We start from the raw sequence: 18,413 nt of genomic DNA on the forward strand, positions 1-18,413 counted from the left end.
CTTTCCATTTGTTAGGGTTAAGTGCTATGGAGAAGTGCAGATCCAAAAGCGGGAGAGGAATAGTAGATTGTTGATTGTTCTACTTCTACTCGGTAAGAATTCCCGCTCAAAAATTGGATCTTTAATTTGAAAATATAATGTAAATTAAAAAATGGGAAAATATTTGGATTTGATTGCGCTGTACTTTACTTTTCCTACACCCACAGGCCGTGAGAGAGTACACTTACACCTGGGGTCCACATTCAAAGTTTATATCTATCAGGGTTTTAAAACCCGGATTCTGGATCTGGACTCATATCGGTCATAATTGGCCCAAAATTGCCCTAAATCTTGAATTTTGTAATGGGATCGGTCGACCCGTCTGAATCGAATAGGCTGATCTGACCAATCAAATCCCCATTTTTAAATCCCTTATCAATAGACCACCCTTCTACCCAAAAACAAAAAAGTCTGTAGGCCACCCTTGTCAACGAACTACCTTTCATTGTTTGCCTCAACCAATCGCAATGATGGTCATCAGTTAAGGAATTCCTCCTTCACCATAGGTGAAAGAAAAGTCGGTCTGTCACTAAAGAAAATTTTATGTTCTTCCAACATTTAATTGATTTCAGACTGACTATTGGTGATAGTGGTGGTACAATGGATCCCAATGCATGAGGCTCCTCGACATTGTAGAGTCTGAGATCCCAATGCATGACGTTCTCGATATTGCGGAGTCTGAGGAAGGTCATACATAATGTACACACACAGCTTTACCCTTGCTTTACGAAGAGGCGGTTTCCCAACTCAAACCCACAACCATTAGGTCACAATGGAGCAACCTTACCGTTGCATTGAGGTCCGTCCTCCCTCTTATGAAAGAAACTCGATCCATTACAATAATATTTGTTGAACATAGCTAACTGATGGGCACAATTGCTTGTATCTCTATAATGAAATAAACATCCACATTATCAAGAGACTGAAGAAGCTATAAACGCACTGTCCAAGGAGGTTTCACATTCTATTCCCTACCAAAGAATTCCGAAGACGATCCCTGTGGCTGAAATGTTATCACCAACAGTCCCAATCAACATTTATTTATTTATGACTCCATCAGGAGGAGCATTCCATGACCTGCACCACATAACCACTGCTGCATGCAGAAACATGGAATATGGTTTGGGAAAAACAACATGGTTGACTGCACTGCCATAAGTGGAACAAAAAGTGATTCACTCTACAGGCAATAATTTATCCCAAAACCAACAAAGTAGAGATGTTTTTACCCAAAAAAAAAAGAGATTACCGAAGTATCTCCAACCTTTTAGCAAACTTCGAATATATACAGGACCTCAAGGGTTTTATATAGGTTTCAAAATCCAAAGGACCAAAACAGCTGCAGTGGGAACTTCTACAGTTCTACTACAAAGAGAACATGTTTACATCATAGCTGAGATTATGATCTCCCACACCTCAATGGTGCATTACTCTACTGAAATTACTCACTTGGAAGGAAAAAATCAAACCTAACATCAACAGAGCCAGAACTTTCCCCTGTATCTTTGTACTCAATATTTGTTATTTTCCCATATTCATCCTCCTCTTGATATTCAGGTTTCACTCGGCGGACAGGCACCGTGACAGAATACACAGTCCCAAGATCAGGATCAGTTGAGACACTAAGCTGGACTTTATCCTGTGAATCTATCTCCACAAAATCAGATAAGGCACTCACGATGTTCTTCACAATCTTGTGCTTTGCTTCATCGCTAACTGCACATCTGTCAGAGAAGAGGATCATCTTTAGCCGCTGTTTGGCAATATTTGCATTAGAGTTCCTTTTCGACACTGGTGATGGAAACAATATCTTCCATGCCAAGTTTAAACGCTCAAAGAAGCTCATGTGAATGGCATTCAGAAGGAAGCCCTCAGCTTCTTGGTTTAAGGTTTTGGCTGGGAGCTTAGTTTCTCCTCCAATCCCAGAAGGCCGGTTATAGTGGCACCGGATATTACGTCCTTCAAGTTCAATGTGTGGCCACTTAGGAGTAACTTCAGAAATACCAGATCCTCCAGTGAGGAAACCACTAAATCCTACCTGCAAGATGGCATAAAAAAATAAACAAACATATGATGAGCCCTATAGTAGTCAACCAAACCACCAACAACAAGAAGAAGAAAGACATCATAATGTTAATTCATGATTTGAACCTCCACTCTTCCAAGGGGTTTCCAATTTCAGCTTCCTAACTTCCTAAGTTGCAAGGAAATGACATACATACACACCCACTCACAGAAGAGGGAAGGAAAAGGTTATCAAAGGACAAATATATACTTCTCAGAAGAACGAAAAAAAAAAAGAAGGAACCAAGATAACATTCCCCCACCTCTCCCCTTCCTTTATTCTTCAACAAAACTGAATACTTTGAATTAAAGGATCATCTAACTCAACCCTTATGTCCTACAGAACCCAACTACTACCAATTAGTCTCCGACCACCACAAAGGTCAAGGAACTAGACAGTTGAGAGTAAGTACCCACTTTGCATGCTTGAAGAATCTAGACTTCACTACTTTCGCCATAACTATTATGACTAGCAATACCTCACCGATGACACTGAATGATACATGGTTTGTGTAGTTCTCAAATATTGAATGGTAAGATGTAAACACAGGCAACAATATTTTCATGGCCAAGTATGATGCAATCTGAAAATCAAATTGTGGATCTCAGATGCAAACAGGTCCAATAATCAAATGTGTGATCAGATTTAAATAAAGGACACAAGCAACTGCGTTGTTAAGGGAAGAAATCAGATTGATGTAAGGGTAAGAAAAAGAGATGAGATCGATTTTCTTGGGAGGAAGAAGAGAGGGGAAGAAAAGAAATCAGGTTTGAGATACCAATCACTGCTCAATAGCTCCAAACTCTTAAAAAAAAAAACTCATTCTTTACTCAAATCATCTCTAATTGATTGGGGGGGGGGGGTATTACATATATAAAGACCTTCTAAAACTCCTATCTAGCTATTAAGTATTCTAATCTGACTCAAACACTCAACTTAACTACTAGTTCTGTAATTCTGTGTACTAAATTTATTCCCACTTTATGGGCTTATAAATTAGGCCCATTACAATGAAACCCAAGAAAATAAAAGGCCCAACTTATACAACTACCCAAAGGTCAATTTCAACCCATTGGACAGCCACCAGCACCTTATGAGCTTCCCAATCTTGCGCATAGGCCTCCATATGGGATTAAGACCTCGTTCCACACACATGAGACAGGCAGAAGGTATGGGATGACCAGTTCATGGAAAGCGAATTCGATCCTATAGTTGTCTTCTTTGTTCAATAAATGCGCCGAGGAAAGTTATGCTAGTTCCCTGCTCCTTCTTTTCTTTAGAACATGGTCTGTAAGACGCCTCACAAGTAACTGGTTCATAACAGAGTCCAGAAAGGGATTTCCAGCCTTTATCTCTATTGAACAACACACCAGAGGCAACAGTTACTAGTTTAATGCAACTGCATCAATTCCTCCGTTGTTGAGAAAAACTCGCCCTCATTTGAGAGAATCAGCACTACTTGATCAGTATCGTTAACCATTGGTTTTGATGGGGCGATAATACAGCGCATCTCATAATCTCCTGATGATCATTGGTAAACGATATTTCCCCGATTGGAATTCGATCTTGGGGTTTCACATTTGCAATGGGATCATCAATCAATTCCTCAATTTCAATCTTGATCGGACCGTTTATCTCATTGTGATCGTCACTTTCGTAGTCCATCTTTTCTATCACCTCTGATATGTCCTCTGAAACTTCTATCATGCTTGACATTTCATTACAGAAGCGGTCAGTATTATCAACAATCTTTCGACAGCCTGTCTTGAGATCAACTCCTGTTTGGAGATCATGAAGTCCCGCTTGAAGACTATCTTAGGGTACGGATTTCATCAAATATCAAATGGAATGAATCGTCAACCTCCATGATGTAGCCTCAGGTTCGGCTCAGATACCAATTGATGCAATTAGAAAATCCAGAATATGGATCTCAGCTGTAAGCAAGCCCAAAAATCAAATATGTGATCAGATCTAGATAAAGGAAGCAACTGCGTTGTTAGGGGAAGAAATCAGATAGATTGAAGGTGAAGAAAAAGAGATGAGATCGATTCTCTTGGGAGGAAGAAGAGAGGAGAACAGAATAAATCCGGTTAGATTTGGGGTACGAATTCCATATGCACTGCTCAATAGCACCAAAACTCTTATTTTTTACTCAAATCATCTCTAATTGATGAGGGTGGTATAACATATATAAAGACCACCTAAAATTCCTAATACTTCTAATCACTCTAACATACTCAATAAAATAAAGGGTAAATTACAGATCACCCCCTGGTTTTCAATCGACTGGTTTAGACCCCAAAATGCCAAATTAGTCCCTGACGTTAGTTTTATGCTGTTAAGTGATGATGTCACCCAGTTAAATAAATTTAAATCCCTAAACTACCCTTGACCAGTGTTGATTTACGATTTTACCCATGTAACTAAAAACCCCTAAAGTATATGTGAGGTCTTACTTTTTTTTAAAAAATTAAAACAAGGAATCAGAGGGAATATTCCCTCTCCTTCTTCCCCAAATCGCTAAACCAAGAATGGAGTAAACCCATTTAGGGTTTTAACAACCACCACCACGGCCTCTTGCGGCGACCGAACCAGAGGCCGGCGGCCAAGCTCAAACACGGCGAATGACTGTCAAAGTCCGATGGCCATAACCCTGGCCTTAGATGCCGGTGAAACCAAAAAAAAAAAACAAAAAAAAACCCCCGATGATGTTGAAGTTCTCTCTGTTCCAAGAATGAACACCTCCGAGGCTTACTTGAACAGAACATTAGCCTTCTCCAAGAGATTTCGCAATCTCCTTCTCTATTGAAAGATTGCCCTCCCGATCTGTACAAGCGTCTTGTAGCTGCTTTGGATTCGAAAAAGTTCTTGAGCAAACTTGAGTCACTCCACCAAGAATCATTGGATGTGGCTAGCAATAATTTTCCTTTCAAAGAAGTCACAGGTACTGATATGCAAACAGTGGAAATTCTGGTTGGTCTTGATTGTGAAGAACCCAGTTGGTGGGTGTGGGTCTCAGATGAAAAGATTAGTGAAGAGTGGAGTGGATTAGATAATAAAAATGACGTGATTGTTGGTGAGGAACATGTGGTGAAGGTAGTTTTTTTTTATTACCTGCGGGGGCTCTGGTTTTAGGTCTAATTTCAGATCTTCTTCTTCTTTAATTACTTCTGATCCTCTCAATAGATCAGAAATCTGTTTTGGTGCTTTGCTTACCCTCTCTCAAGGGGTTCTTTGACTGCAATTACAGACCTATCCAACCTCAGATTTTTGGTAATTTGAATCTGAAGGTAATTGAATGTTCTTCCACTGCTGATTTTGTGTTGTCACTCCTGCAGTGTTTCTACTTATTTTTTATTTCTGTTCTCTGAATCTTACATCAAGACTGCTTCTATTACTCTGGCTATTTTGATTGTTTCGACATGATGGCTGATCCTAAGCTTCTAGTTGATTCAGTCCCTTTTCTCTCTCTTTTTTCTGTTTTGGTTACTTTCCCATTTGGCTGTGGCGGTGGTAAGGGTGTCAAAATGTAACCGGAACCGAATACCGAATCCAAAACCAAGCCGAATTAACCGAACCAAATCGAACCAAATTAATTCGGTTCAGTTTCGGATCAAGCAAGTAAGGTTTTAATTTGGATCGGATCGGATCGGATATGGTTTCGATGTAAGAACCGTCGGTTCTAACCGAAACCGAACCAAATGACCGAATAACTTAAGGGTAGACTTCAAATTAACAAAATAAGGACATAAGTACAAATAAAAGCAAGAAGGGAAGGGTATACTTGAAAGAATGAAGCTATGGTGACAGAAAACACTGTCACCACTTTTCTTCAACCTCATGATAGAAGAAGAACATCGAGCCAGCGGTAACCCATCTCCATCCCTATTGAGATGAATCATTCAAAAGAAGTCCAATCAACCTGAGATTTTAGAAGGAGTTTTCAAACTTACAGATCTCTGAAGAGTGCCCAACCACTAGTTGAAAATTGAAATAGTTTCCATATGTTGACCTTTTCCAGAGAGAAAGAGAGAGAGGACTTTACTTGAAATGAAAGAATGAAGTTTTACAGAAAAATTAGTTCAATTCGGATGAACCCATAGAAAGCTTAACGCATATGAAAACTGAAGAAGTCTTATAAATGAATCAAAAGCAGGAAGACTTACCAGTAACCCATTTCAAAAGGAAGCACTTCCCACCAGTAGAAACGACATCATAGGCACCCTGAACATAATAACCGAATTGGAACCGTAACCGAACCGAACCGAACCGAGCAGGTTCGGATTTGGATCGAATTCCATAACTGACTTGGTTCTCGGTTCGGTTTTGGATCATACTCTCACTTCATGGAACCAAACCGAAACCGAACCAAATGACTGAAATCGAGCCGATTGACACCCTTAGGCGGTGGCAACAGGAAGAAGAAGAAGAGCAGCAGAAGCAGAGGGTACCTAAAGTGCATTTTCTAAAAACATTGGGTATCTCAATTGTCATTGTTTATCTTATTATGGTTGAGGTTAAAATTGTCATTTCACTTTTGGGTTTGATTTAAGTTAACACCATTACTTTAGAGGGGGACGGTTGAGTATTTTCAAAAACCAGGGGGTGATTTGAGTTTCGTTTGAAAACCAGGGGGTGACATGTAATTTACCCTAAAATAAATAAACTCAAAACATAACTTTATCTATCTATTAAGTATCCTAATCTAACTCAAACACTCAACTTAACTACTAATACCGTGTACTAACTTTATTCCCACTTTATGGGCTTATCAATTAGGCCCATTACAATGAAACCCAAGAAATTTAAAGGCCCAACTGATAATTGATGTAGATCAAAGCATGAAGAAGAAAAGGACCAAAAGAGAATTCAGGAAGAATACTGTTCACGCATTTACAGTTCACATAGACCTGGTGTGGGCCCCATTGAAGACAGAAAGAGAAGGAGGATTTATTTGCCAGTTTAGTTTACTTGTTATTTACTAAGTTTCTATTTTTGTGACCATTGCTAAGTTGGAGTTTCTATTCTGTACTTGTAAGTTAGATTTTAGTTAGTTTCTATTTCTGTTTTGAAGAAATTTTAGGCTAGATTTTAATAGATAGCTGAGAATATGTTTCCTCTTTATTACTACTTTCTAATTTGTAAAGTTTCTAGAAGAGAGATCTTAGGATAGGAGTAGTTTATATTTTTAGTTGCTTTACTATTTAATAAAGAGAAGAGGCTGGACAAAGGCCAATATTTGAGTAATGAAAAAAAGAAAAAGAAAAAACGAAGCCTTGCTTTGAGCAATTCAGCTTTGGTGAGAAGCCAATGGTGAGATACCAAGGTCTGTGAGACAAACAAAGGCCATAGGTGAGAGGCTTTGGACATATCCCTTCCCTTTCTTTTTACCTTCTTCTTCTTTCTAGCGATTCTACCAGTTACTAATTTTGTTGCTGCTGCTGAAATCTTCAAGCACAAGGAACTTCACATCCATCCATCAACTTGAGCCAATATTTTGACAGCCTGTTATCCTATATAGACTATAGAATCTCCCTTCGATGGTGATCTGAGGGAATCAATTGGCTGGATTGGGCTATAACTGTGAGTTGCTATTCTGGACTTTACCTTCCAATTCTGAGATCTATAGATATCACAGCATCCAGCCATCAGTTTTGGCTAAGATTCTGAAGTGTTGACCCTTACCAAGCTTGCTACCTTCGATGGTGTTGGTTTCCCCATCCAAGTAGTTTACTTACTAATTCTGGATATCTTTTTTTTTTCTGAGTTTCAAAATATATTCTGTTCTGCCGACAGCAGTGCTTTCTCATGCTGTTGGTCCTCTGTGGTCAAGTCTGTCAGTGACTGAATCCTTGTCTCAGACATGTGTTTACATCAGTACTAAAAGTCCTACTCCAGTACCTTAACATAATACCGTTACCTATTTACTTTTGAAGGAATTGGGTGTCAAAACCTACTGTTGTCAGTGCCTATGATCCTACTATAGGTTAGGAGTTAGGACTTCGTTGACCTAGCCCTACATTAATAATATAATTACCCAAAGATCAATTTCAGCCCATTGAACTGTCACCAGCACCTTATGAGCCTTCCAAGCTCGCGCATATGCGCCCATACGAAATTAATGTCGAATGTAACTGCATCAAAGTACCTTTGACGTTGCTGTATAAGAGATATGCAACCAGAACGGACAGAAGTGCCAAAGAATGAGATTAAGAAATCATATTTAGTTAAGGATGCTGAATCATGATATCTGAAAGTAGAGGGTTGATTACTCAGAGGTAAATAGGACATAATGCCACACAGCAAATAAAATTTCTGGCAACATCTAGTATCAATTCTATTCTCCTATTAAGAAGGATTATGACAAATTCAAAATAGTAGCAAATGAACCCTTATGGGGCCTCAGATGTTTTCCTTTCCTGAATTCCAAGTCTTCTTCTTTTCCTATTCTTGAGATGGAACTGATGGTATTCTTTCTTGAACACCATGTCTACAGAGGAAGAGGCCTCAGTGCATTAGTTTCAAGCACATAAGAAGTATGAACTGAGATATGGATAATCAAATAAGGAGAACGTCAACCCGTCAACATTTAAAGAAAAATAACAAGTAAAATATGTATGCTAATCAAATTTTGATATACATTTATCCAGAACAAATGTTTTGGGCTAACAACAATTCATAAACTACATGTGTTCAAGCAGAAAACCTCGATATCAAAAGTCAAAAATTCCCCAAGGAGTAGAGATCCAAAATAAGCTACCATTACATTAAAATACGCTACTGGCCAAATTATAGGTTAATACCACATCAAAAAACGGCCTGGGAAATTGATATTCAACAGGTCAGCTTCCCTTCAGTCTCTACTCCTAAGTGTATAGCACTGATTCGGATCAATTGAAGAATATAGACAGAAGTATAATCTCAAAAAGAAAATTAAGGGAAGCATTTGGTCTGGTCAAGGAATTTCTCATCTTCGAATTGAAGAACTACCCATAAACTAGAAGCACTGATATGGGCAAACCAAAGATCAGTTCCAACAAAATCCAGAAGGAAATTGGTAATTTCTCTTCCTCAGACAGTCAGACCATGAGTACGTTTTCCCCTGTCGAACCTCTGAGTCATTGGTGGAGAATAATATGAAATGCATTTCAATTTTGGGTTTGGAATCAGATACTTAATGGGAGGAAAAACTTACCTTGGAAGGGGCAACAGAACGTCGAAGTGGGTTAGCAGGGTAAGAAGCTAAGGTCATGTTGAACCTTAAATCTCCAGAAATCGCCATTCTTCTTCTTTTACTAGTGCTACTATTTCGCTCACTCTCGCTTGATTTTAATCGATGGGTTGCGTTCCTGGGTCAAAATCAGAATTTTTTTCTCACTTCTCAGCGCATTAGTACTTACAATGGAAAAGGAAGCGAGCACATTTAGGGGTGACGGGTAGGGCAGAAATGCGTTCCTTGCTCAGACGCAGACTTTTTTTTTTTTTTTTCCTCAATTCTCAGAGCATCAGTGCGTACGCATTTAGGGGTGAAGGGTAGGGCAGAAATTTAACACTGAAGCAGGGGATGATTTTAGTCCATTCGAGTGTTTACGGTACCAGCCTCTTTAGAACCTCAATGGCTCAGTGGTTTGTTGTGCAAGTATCTAACCATGAGTGTTGAGACCACCACAGGTTCAAGGTTAGTAGAAGCAAAGACTGTTTACGGTAAAAATGATAAAGGAAATTTTCTTTCATTCCCCATACTAACCCTATATTTATTGGGGAAATGTTATCAGCATGGGGGGGGCGAAATGATCGCCTCACTCTCTGAATGGTCGTAATAACAATTGCGTCCCGACCCATGTGTCTAGGCGCAGTCTGTGTCCTCGTGCACTCCTATGCAGAGAATATCGCCCCATATTTATTTTAAGGGAGATGGATAGGCACACTGCTTGTGCGAGACAAGACATCATTCAAGAAAGGCAAAGAAATCATTTCAAAGGGGGAAAATGATAGATAGATGCAATAGCCTCTAAAAAAGACTAATATGATACTACGATGGTATTGATATCAGTGAAACACTAGAGTTTAGGTTTTTAAAAAAGTAAACTTTTGATATCATATCGGACTAATATCGGTGATATGCATTGGTATCGGTATCAGGGGTGATTGATACTAATGCCTATGTTATATACTAAAATCATGGATCTAACATTGTTTTTCTTTTATTCTTTGATTTTACTTATAGTTTTAGTGTTTTAGGGAAGAAGAACGTTGGCCGGTCGAGGGTGCGCAAGGGCATCAATCAGAGGATTTTTTTATTTTGTAACTTTACTTTTTTGCCCTTGTAAGTAAAATACATCTTTTTTTCCCTCTCTAATGAGGGTAAATCATGTCATTTCATATGCCTAGTCGTCTGTACGAAAAACTGTACAAATTTTAATAATATAATGATGAGTTACTTAAATATATTTTTTGGGTCTATCTATCTAACTACCCCATGGGACTGTAATTACAGCTAAGGGTGTTAAATGGTGTGATTTCAATTTAAATGATTTGATTCAAACTATAGTAGTATGTGAACCAAAAACCATTTATTAAACGGTTTCGATGTACCCATATTTGTAACTTGATTTTGATTGCACAATTTTAAATGATTTCAACCTCGGTTTTATTATCGATTTGAGATAATAGGTCTAGAAACGAATTGTTAATAATTCTTAAACCGTTTTGGTCGTGGTTTTGTAACTCTGGAACTCGAAGAGACCAGATGAAGAATGAAGGAAGACATAATAGGTAAGAGGCTCATAAGCGGTTTATTAAGTAGTTTGGTTTGATTTTAAATAGATATATTCGATTTAACGATTTTTATACAATTTGAAACCATCGGTTTGACGATTCAAAACCTTTTGAATCTTTTAATAAACAGTTTATTGATTCTAGTTTAAAATTTGATTGAGCTCCTAGAGCCCTACACTTTACTAGTACGACACCAACCAACTATGCTAACAGTTGTCTTACTTCCAATTATTTTGATGATATTTTTTTATTCTTACATTAAATAACTTAGGAGATGGATAGATATATTAGCGATATACCGTAAGCTAGCACCTATATATATATAACTCTCTTTTTCCTCTCCACTTTGAAATGTGAGGGCTGATTCTATTCTTGTACGAGAATGGGATTGATCCGCACAGATGGCATCCAGTTCCAATGGAACCCACATGGTGGATGTCATTTGTGCGGCTCTGGGTTCCCTCTTGAAATGACTCCTTTATCATTTCAAAAGGGGGAAAGAGAGATAGATCAATGATATCATAAAAAAAGCCCGTGGTTTTGATAACCTGAAGTCGAAGGGGAACGAGACCAGAAAACAATACTGTAAAATTAAGAAGGGCAAATGCTATCATGAACTCTCATTATGGCTATTTTATGTATAGAATTTCTAAAATAGGTTCCAATCTGATGCAAACAATACACATGAATAGGTTTGCTCAAAACGATCCCTACACCAATATTCCTAAATTCCTATATATCAGAGAATATGAAGAACGAACTGGTCCAGGCCACCACAATAGTGACAAGAACCCAGCAAAGGGATCTTGAGGGCGGCGAGGCATTATTAGTCGGAGCAAGAGCTGGTACCGGCGGATTTTCTTCAACAAGAACGGAAAGTTTCATGCCGTTCCAACAATACCCACCACCGGTGATGAAATAATAAGGCCTAGACTCGTTGAGTAGAACCACGTCCCTCCCTGCTCCACCCGTAAAATTTCCGATTAGGTGATCCGTTGAGCAACGCTCGTAACCAGTCTTGTTCACCTCCAGAACGCTGTAATACCTCTTATCATATACGAAGTCTGATGAAACAACAACAACAAAGGCAAAGAGAAATCAATATTATCAAATATCAAATAGCTACACTTATAAGGAAATTTATCCTCTCTAGTGCAGTGTTGGAGTGCACCGAGACACAGCAAGGTGAGGAATGACCGCCTTACCCCTGCCCGAGCTCCTTGTCAAAGTGGGAGTAAGGTGGTCATTTTCCACCTTGCTCTGTCTCAGCAGTAGGGTTCTGCTGGATAGTTCGATAGTAGAGGATTTAAATTGAATGCACCACACTTAAGAATCCAAACGTCCACCCAACACTTGAAAGGATAAAAAAACATCACTTCCAATGTTTTTAGATTCTTTAATTCACTTGTAGTCTCTTGTCTTCTATGTATGTGGTCTGGGCTCCTGAGTTGGGCCTGGAGTTGATGATATTTTGGAAAGATCATCGAGATTCATAGGGAGGGGAAAAAGAAAGAAAAAAATAAAAAATGAAAAATATTCCTTGACCAAGTACAGATTATTTTCTGGAAGAGATTAAGAAACAACAACTATTATTAAAGCATGATATCATAATTTGAAAAATGAACGATCTAGTCAGAGTCAATCAATTCAAATTGGAAAAAGCCAATCCCAATCTCAATTAATGTCTATTCCTAAAATCGAATTTTGGAATCAACAATGTTGATCTTCATTTTTTACCATTTTTTTTCTTCTTCTTTTAATTAGTAAAATTGTGGTAAATTAATGAAACTCACCTCTCTCTTGTAACTTTCTCATCACCTGACCCGTGTCAGTATAAACTTTAAATACATTGCCCGAAATGACCGTCACACCCCTAAAAGGCAGAAATCCTACCCCTATGCTTGCGCGTCTCATACGACCAAGTAAGGGACACTCAGGGCGCTGCCAACCGTTGGGCTGTGCCACACACATTTCTAGGCGTGCAACGAGATGTGTGCGGCACAGCTCAACCGCTGGATGCCCCATGGCAGCACCCTAGGCGCACGCCTCCCTCTCTCTTGTCCCCACCCCCCTCAAAAAAAAAAATTTAATAAAAATCAATGTGAAAATGTTTTGCTTCTTCCTCCAATTCCAATTCAATCCCCCAACAAATTTGAGTCGAAATCGATGGAAACCAATCCCGTGATTAATTCCGGAGTTTAAAATCGTGTTTGATAAGGAAAGCGATACGCAGTGAAATGGTGAAACACCTTGAATTCAAGTTTAATAAATGGCCGGACTTCAAGACCCCACCCCTATCTCTCTCTCTTTCTCTCTTGAAATTCGTTACTGTAAAAACAAGTAATTCGATCGTCTAAACCTATTCTTTGAGCCTGGACGTGTTTCTTCCGATTATTTTGATTTGAAAGGGGGAGAATCGGCCGAATCAAGCCTATTTCGCGAACCATATACGATTCGATATTTCAATTCTCATAACGAGGTTGCAAAAATGGAAGTATACATTGAGAAAATCAAGGATCAAATCCGACAAAAAAAAGATATATGTAAGAGATTTTAACAGCAAAAGATTGAGATCGAAGATGTAATTCCTTTCTTCTTCATGTGTGTGTGTGTGAGAGAGAGAGAGAGAGTGTGTGTGTGTGTTACAGACTTACAGAGCCAGTAGCCGACGTAGAAATGTTGGTTTGCGGACCATTTCGTGTAATTAACATTCGGATTCCACATTTGCGCTCCTCCAACCATGATTCTCTGATCCCCATAAACCGAAACAGCGAAGGTCAGTGCCAAGAAGGTTATTATGCACCACAACTCTACAATTCCTCCTGATCTTCTACTCCAACCCTCCATTTCGATCTGCAACTCTCTTATTACTCTCTCACCTCCACTACTCACCAACAGCACAGTCGCTACTCTGAGATTCAAACCGCTCACGTTGCGGAATCATCCAACGATTCACAGAGTCGAACGGAGCGGACGATAAAGACGTCCATTTGCAAAGCCCCCATTATATATGACTGATGTATGGTATGGGCTCACCAACATCTGACACCTGTGGAAGGGCAAGAGCAACTTAGGAAAGCGTGTTTTAGTAAATTTATAGGATGAAAGCACCTACGCTTTTACCAAAATACCCTTACTGTACTCTCTTGGCTTGGGTCTTTTGGCCACTTTTTTTGTGGGTTGCGGAAGGGACATTTAGGCAAAACAATAAAATACTAAAATCATCCAAAGGGGTAAGAATGAGAAACTCTTTCTCCCGCTGTAGCGCGTAAATTGAATATTTTTGGTAAAAAAACCCTAAACTGAGGTTGGTATTGTGCGCATTACTGTACATATTAGCAGCAATAGCCAGACTGGCGCCAGTCGGGTTTGCTTTTTACTGTTGTGCCTGGACTCGTGGCTATGCACCGGATTAAGGAATACACCCCAAATATCCCGTGTCCCAACTCCCACGTGAGTTGGCATTTCTAATTTTCTATAGTAGTACGGATCTTTATCACCTCCAGTTTGCTGACCGGCCCAGTTCCCTAGTTCCTTTAACAAAGGGGGGCTGAAATGACCTCTCTACCCATGCCCAAACACCCTGCCCGGGTGGGGTCCACCATCCCCCTATTAGAGGAACTAGGGAACTGGGCCGGTCAGCAAACTGGAGGTGATAATTTTCCTAATAGTACCCCTACTTGCCTCTTGCCCTCTTTAAGAATGGGAACTGTAGATATGGGCTAGACTATGGGGGCCCATTCCATTCTGTACTTTCCAGTAATCCGCTTTTGCCTTTTGCCACAGTTTCACTTGCTTGTAAACCCCTATGATAACACTTTTGTCTTTGGATCATCTTTCTATTCGAGAAATAATTTTTTAAGAATTTATGGGCTAGAAAAAAAATAAAAAGTAATTTATTATCCGCAATACTTTTTGAAATTTCTATAAATTTTCAAAAATGCAATTGAATACCCAAAATTTTAGTGGAGGTGATGGTGGTGGTTGAAGATTTTGAACATGATATTACTGTTTTGCCTATCAAATTAAGCATGTGCTCATTAGAGAGTAACTCCCCCCCCCCCCAATTGATGAATAAAACCTACGATTCCCCCTGATATTATATACAGGACTGAGTTTCCCTTCATCCAACCAAGGAGAAGCTCTTAGCCTACCACATCTTATTATCATTGGATTAGATTAGAGAAGGAGAGTTTCGATTTTCGATTACATATAGGGTATGGGAATTTAATGATAAAACTTACTTTACAATAGTCCAATCATAAAGTCACATCATGATAACCTAAGCCACGAAAAACTTTCTCCTTATGAGGGAATTAAGTGGCTCTTGACATGGTTATGGTTGCCACTGTAATAGAATGCTGACCTAAGTCAAGGGAAAGGTCGCATGTTCAACTCTCCCCCATATATAGGATGTGTACATCATATATATCGCAATTAACATGTTAATTTCAAACAAGATCAGGACGATGATTGATTGATTATATATAAGAGAATTCTTCCATTCATGATGGAACATGTGATTAAATGTAGCTTTGAAATTTCCTATGCAACCGATTAATGAGTTTTTCCATATATCTAATGCTCAAATTTGCCACATCAGCCCTCTATTATTAAATGATCAATTAATAACAGAGTTAGATTAATGGATCATGTAATCTAGATGGGCTATATAATATTTGACATGAGGACAACCCAAGGGGTATTTTATCAAAAAATAGTGGTGCTATGGTACACCAATAAATAGAAATACATATGTAATATGTACAGGTACACGAAGAGACGCACACGTACAGACATATTTGTATGTGTAAATAAAGGTACATATAGTCACGTACCTGTATGTACAGAGTCTAGATGTATTTCTATAGACACGTCTGTATACATCAAAATACACACCCATATGGTACTATATCTATATACACTGACTGGATTTGAGAACTGAAGTGGTTGTTGTTAAATATAATACTGAGAAGGCTTTGTCTTGGCAACACTACATTATAGAGAGTGCTTTATACCTAGTTTTCGGTTTATCTACTCTATTGTGTTTCTCTTTACCTTGGGTGAGCCAAACCAAAAAGAAAAAAGATTAAATGGAGATGCAGGGGATCGAACCCTGTACCTCTCGCATGCAAAGCGAGCGCTCTACCATTTGAGCTACATCCCCACATGTTAATTTAGGAGGATAGTTAGGAATTCATTAAAAAAATGATTTCTATTGATTTTATAAGCGTTTGTGATATTTTCAGTATCCACAAATCAGATCTAAGCCGCCCATTTTCCTGATTTTTCTTTGCCATCTAATCCACGTGCTTCTGTTCAACGTTGCGAGAGCACTAATGGATAGAGTGTTGGTACATATATGTACCCACAAGATGCATGTCAATACATGAGAAAGTATTTGATTGAATTAGATCGCAAAATTAAATACATAACAAATCTAGATCATATCCTTTCTAATCAATCATCTATGTACATGTGTACCAAGTATTCATAATTGCATGTGATGAATGTGACCATGATCTCTTCTCATAAATTTATGGGCGAGGGAGCCTTGCCAATCGCCATTAGCGTTTAATGGAAACCCCTCACCCATCCAATGGGCGCGAGAAGGGGAGCATCAAAGTTAATCAACAAACAAGGTTACAAATTGTAAGAGAGGAGACAGAAAGTAAGTAGTGTTTACATGTACACCGCCACCATGTAGAGCATTTTCCCTGAATTTATTATCATGAATTCGTGAACCTATCCGCTCTCCTATTCCTTACTTCAGAGAGGGTAGAGGTCTCAACTAAGGACAGTAGCAACTAAACAAGCACACGCCTACAATGGGATCCGGAATCAACGGTATTTGAAAATTTAAATTTATCAATTTAAAAAATGTTACTGCAACAAGTTTCGAAACACATCCAAATAGAAAAACATAATAGGTACTCTAGAGTGAACGAATTAAATCAAATCTTTTAATCTATCTCGTATTGACTGATCTAATCTAAGATCCATAAACTAGATCCCCATTCCAGGTCTCGTTAGTCCTTAAACCTACCAGAAACGAAGGAATGAGTCCCAAAGGGCAGCAATGGCGAACGCAGCTGGTAAAACAATGTGGTGGTGGGCTCTGTATCTACTAAAGGATGAAGGAGCAGATCCGCTCTTTTCGTTCATCGTCGTCGGAGATGCTGTCGGAGGCGGCGGGGGGTTTTCGACAAGCACGGAGAGCTTCATTCCACCGAAGCAGAAACCTTTACCACTGATGAAGTAGTATTGCTTGGTCTCATTAAGGGGAGCCACATCCCTTCCATGTCCAGTGGTCCAGTTGTGGATTGGATCAGTTTCTATGCATTGATCATAGGCCGTCTTGTTTACTTCCAACACGCTCATCATGTTCCTATCATACACGAAAACTGTAACAACAACAACACACAAACACACAAAAATTATTTCTACTTCAATTGAACACACGACACAGAACCTTGGGAAATCATCCGAGTCAACTAGGTAACTCAGTAAAGAATACAGAGTGAGAGATGATCTTACAGAGCCAATCGCCAACGTAGAAGTGTTTGTTTTCGGCCCAAACGGTGTAGTTGACATTGGTGGTCCATCCAAGGTCCTTTCCAACTATGTATCTGACGGAGGACACACCTGATATCATCAAAAACAGCAATGCCACTGTTACCGTCACCACCACCCTCGGCGACGCAATGCCTTGTTTCCCCACCTCCATTGCTCTCTCTCTCTCTCTCTCTCTCTTTGAAGTCTCAAAGTTACTCACTCTCCCAATACAAAACTCGAATTCAATCCTTGATGCTCGTTTTATGCTTAAATGAAATGATTATTTTAAGGTTTAGCGTCTCTTTGCTGAAAAAGGCTAAAAAAATATTGAGAGAAAAAAACAAAAAACGATTATTTTCCGGACCACAAGAGACTCCCCCACTTGGTGCCGATCCAGTCTTTTACTCGATGGAGAAGGAGAGGACTCGTAAGAATTTGGTACAATGATTCCTTACAGTGAATTTACAAGATTATCCATCCAGTCCAACCAAGCAAAAACATCTGTAGGGGGTTAAAAAGTCATAATGAAGTGAAGTGCTTCCCTCTTCATAGTGATGGGAAAGAGAACCCTAAAATTAATATAATAAATTCAATGCTTCTCTCTCTTCCCATAACAAGGGTCAGATATGTCATTTCATAGGATGGAGTAGAGAGATAGACACATGGAGGCACTAGCGTATGTCTCCCTAAAATTAAATAAATAATTTCAAATTACAAAGATAACTCTACATGTGTGCAATTAAATCACCAACAGGGTCACAATCCAATTGAGGATACTGCTGCTACATGCTGCCCTGAAGTATTCCAAGATGTCACAAGCTCAACCTTAACATGAATGGCTAGCAAGAGATCTATCAGGGTCTGACTATTAAGTATAAAAGAAATTTCAATGCCTGTAGACAGTATAGTGCAGTTTGTAACTTGATAGCATTACAGTGCTGGATGCACATTCACATTCACATTCACATTCAGTAGC

The 18,413-nt window shown here is 39.0% G+C and overlaps 3 protein-coding genes and 1 non-coding gene across 5 annotated transcripts; all 4 read right to left on the reverse strand.

Annotated features, from left to right (window-relative positions):
• Positions 1–13: 13 nt before the first annotated feature.
• Positions 14–17,614, reverse strand: LOC122654274 (lamin-like protein). The gene is made up of 4 exons (XM_043848284.1): positions 17,420–17,614; positions 16,925–17,286; positions 7,978–7,984; positions 14–24 (listed from the first exon to the last, which is right to left on the reverse strand). Exons 1-2 carry the CDS (start codon positions 17,607–17,609, stop codon positions 16,925–16,927), a joined length of 552 nt encoding a protein of 183 aa, XP_043704219.1. The 5' UTR covers positions 17,610–17,614; the 3' UTR covers positions 14–24; positions 7,978–7,984.
• LOC122654273 (cell division topological specificity factor homolog, chloroplastic) lies at positions 1,292–9,509 on the reverse strand. Of its 2 annotated transcripts, none has more exons than XM_043848283.1 (2): positions 9,293–9,509; positions 1,292–2,070 (listed from the first exon to the last, which is right to left on the reverse strand). In XM_043848283.1, exons 1-2 carry the CDS (start codon positions 9,384–9,386, stop codon positions 1,481–1,483), a joined length of 684 nt encoding a protein of 227 aa, XP_043704218.1. In that variant the 5' UTR covers positions 9,387–9,509; the 3' UTR covers positions 1,292–1,480. The 2 variants fall into 2 exon arrangements, with proteins under 2 accessions (XP_043704218.1, XP_043704216.1); XM_043848281.1 differs by having other exon boundaries at positions 1,292–2,077; positions 9,300–9,508.
• On the reverse strand, positions 11,615–13,729 carry LOC122654860 (lamin-like protein). Its single transcript, XM_043849127.1, has 2 exons — positions 13,537–13,729; positions 11,615–11,946 (listed from the first exon to the last, which is right to left on the reverse strand). The coding sequence occupies exons 1-2, from the start codon at positions 13,727–13,729 to the stop codon at positions 11,615–11,617; spliced, it is 525 nt and encodes a 174-aa protein (XP_043705062.1).
• Positions 15,977–16,049, reverse strand: TRNAA-UGC. Its single transcript has one exon. It is a non-coding gene; the product is annotated as a tRNA-Ala (tRNA).
• Positions 17,615–18,413: the final 799 nt, after the last annotated feature.

This window comes from Telopea speciosissima, chromosome 3 (genome assembly GCF_018873765.1).
Source record: "Telopea speciosissima isolate NSW1024214 ecotype Mountain lineage chromosome 3, Tspe_v1, whole genome shotgun sequence".
Taxonomy (NCBI): Eukaryota; Viridiplantae; Streptophyta; class Magnoliopsida; order Proteales; family Proteaceae; genus Telopea; species Telopea speciosissima.

What these genes read in the sequence shown, in the direction of transcription:
- LOC122654273 (XM_043848283.1), bottom strand. Translation starts at nt 9,386, where the DNA reads ATGGCGATTTCTGGAGATTTAAGGTTCAACATGACCTTAGCTTCTTAC. An exon ending in TGCCCCTTCCAAGGTAAGTT is followed by an intron (nt 2,071 to 9,292) that starts TTTCCTCCCATT and finishes TGCAGGTAGGAT; the next exon opens with TTAGTGGTTTCCTCACTGGA.
- LOC122654274 (XM_043848284.1), bottom strand. Translation starts at nt 17,609, where the DNA reads ATGGAGGTGGGGAAACAAGGCATTGCGTCGCCGAGGGTGGTGGTGACG. An exon ending in CTACGTTGGCGATTGGCTCT is followed by an intron (nt 17,287 to 17,419) that starts GTAAGATCATCT and finishes TTGTTGTTACAG; the next exon opens with TTTTCGTGTATGATAGGAAC.
- LOC122654860 (XM_043849127.1), bottom strand. Translation starts at nt 13,729, where the DNA reads ATGGAGGGTTGGAGTAGAAGATCAGGAGGAATTGTAGAGTTGTGGTGC. An exon ending in CTACGTCGGCTACTGGCTCT is followed by an intron (nt 11,947 to 13,536) that starts GTAAGTCTGTAA and finishes TTGTTTCATCAG; the next exon opens with ACTTCGTATATGATAAGAGG.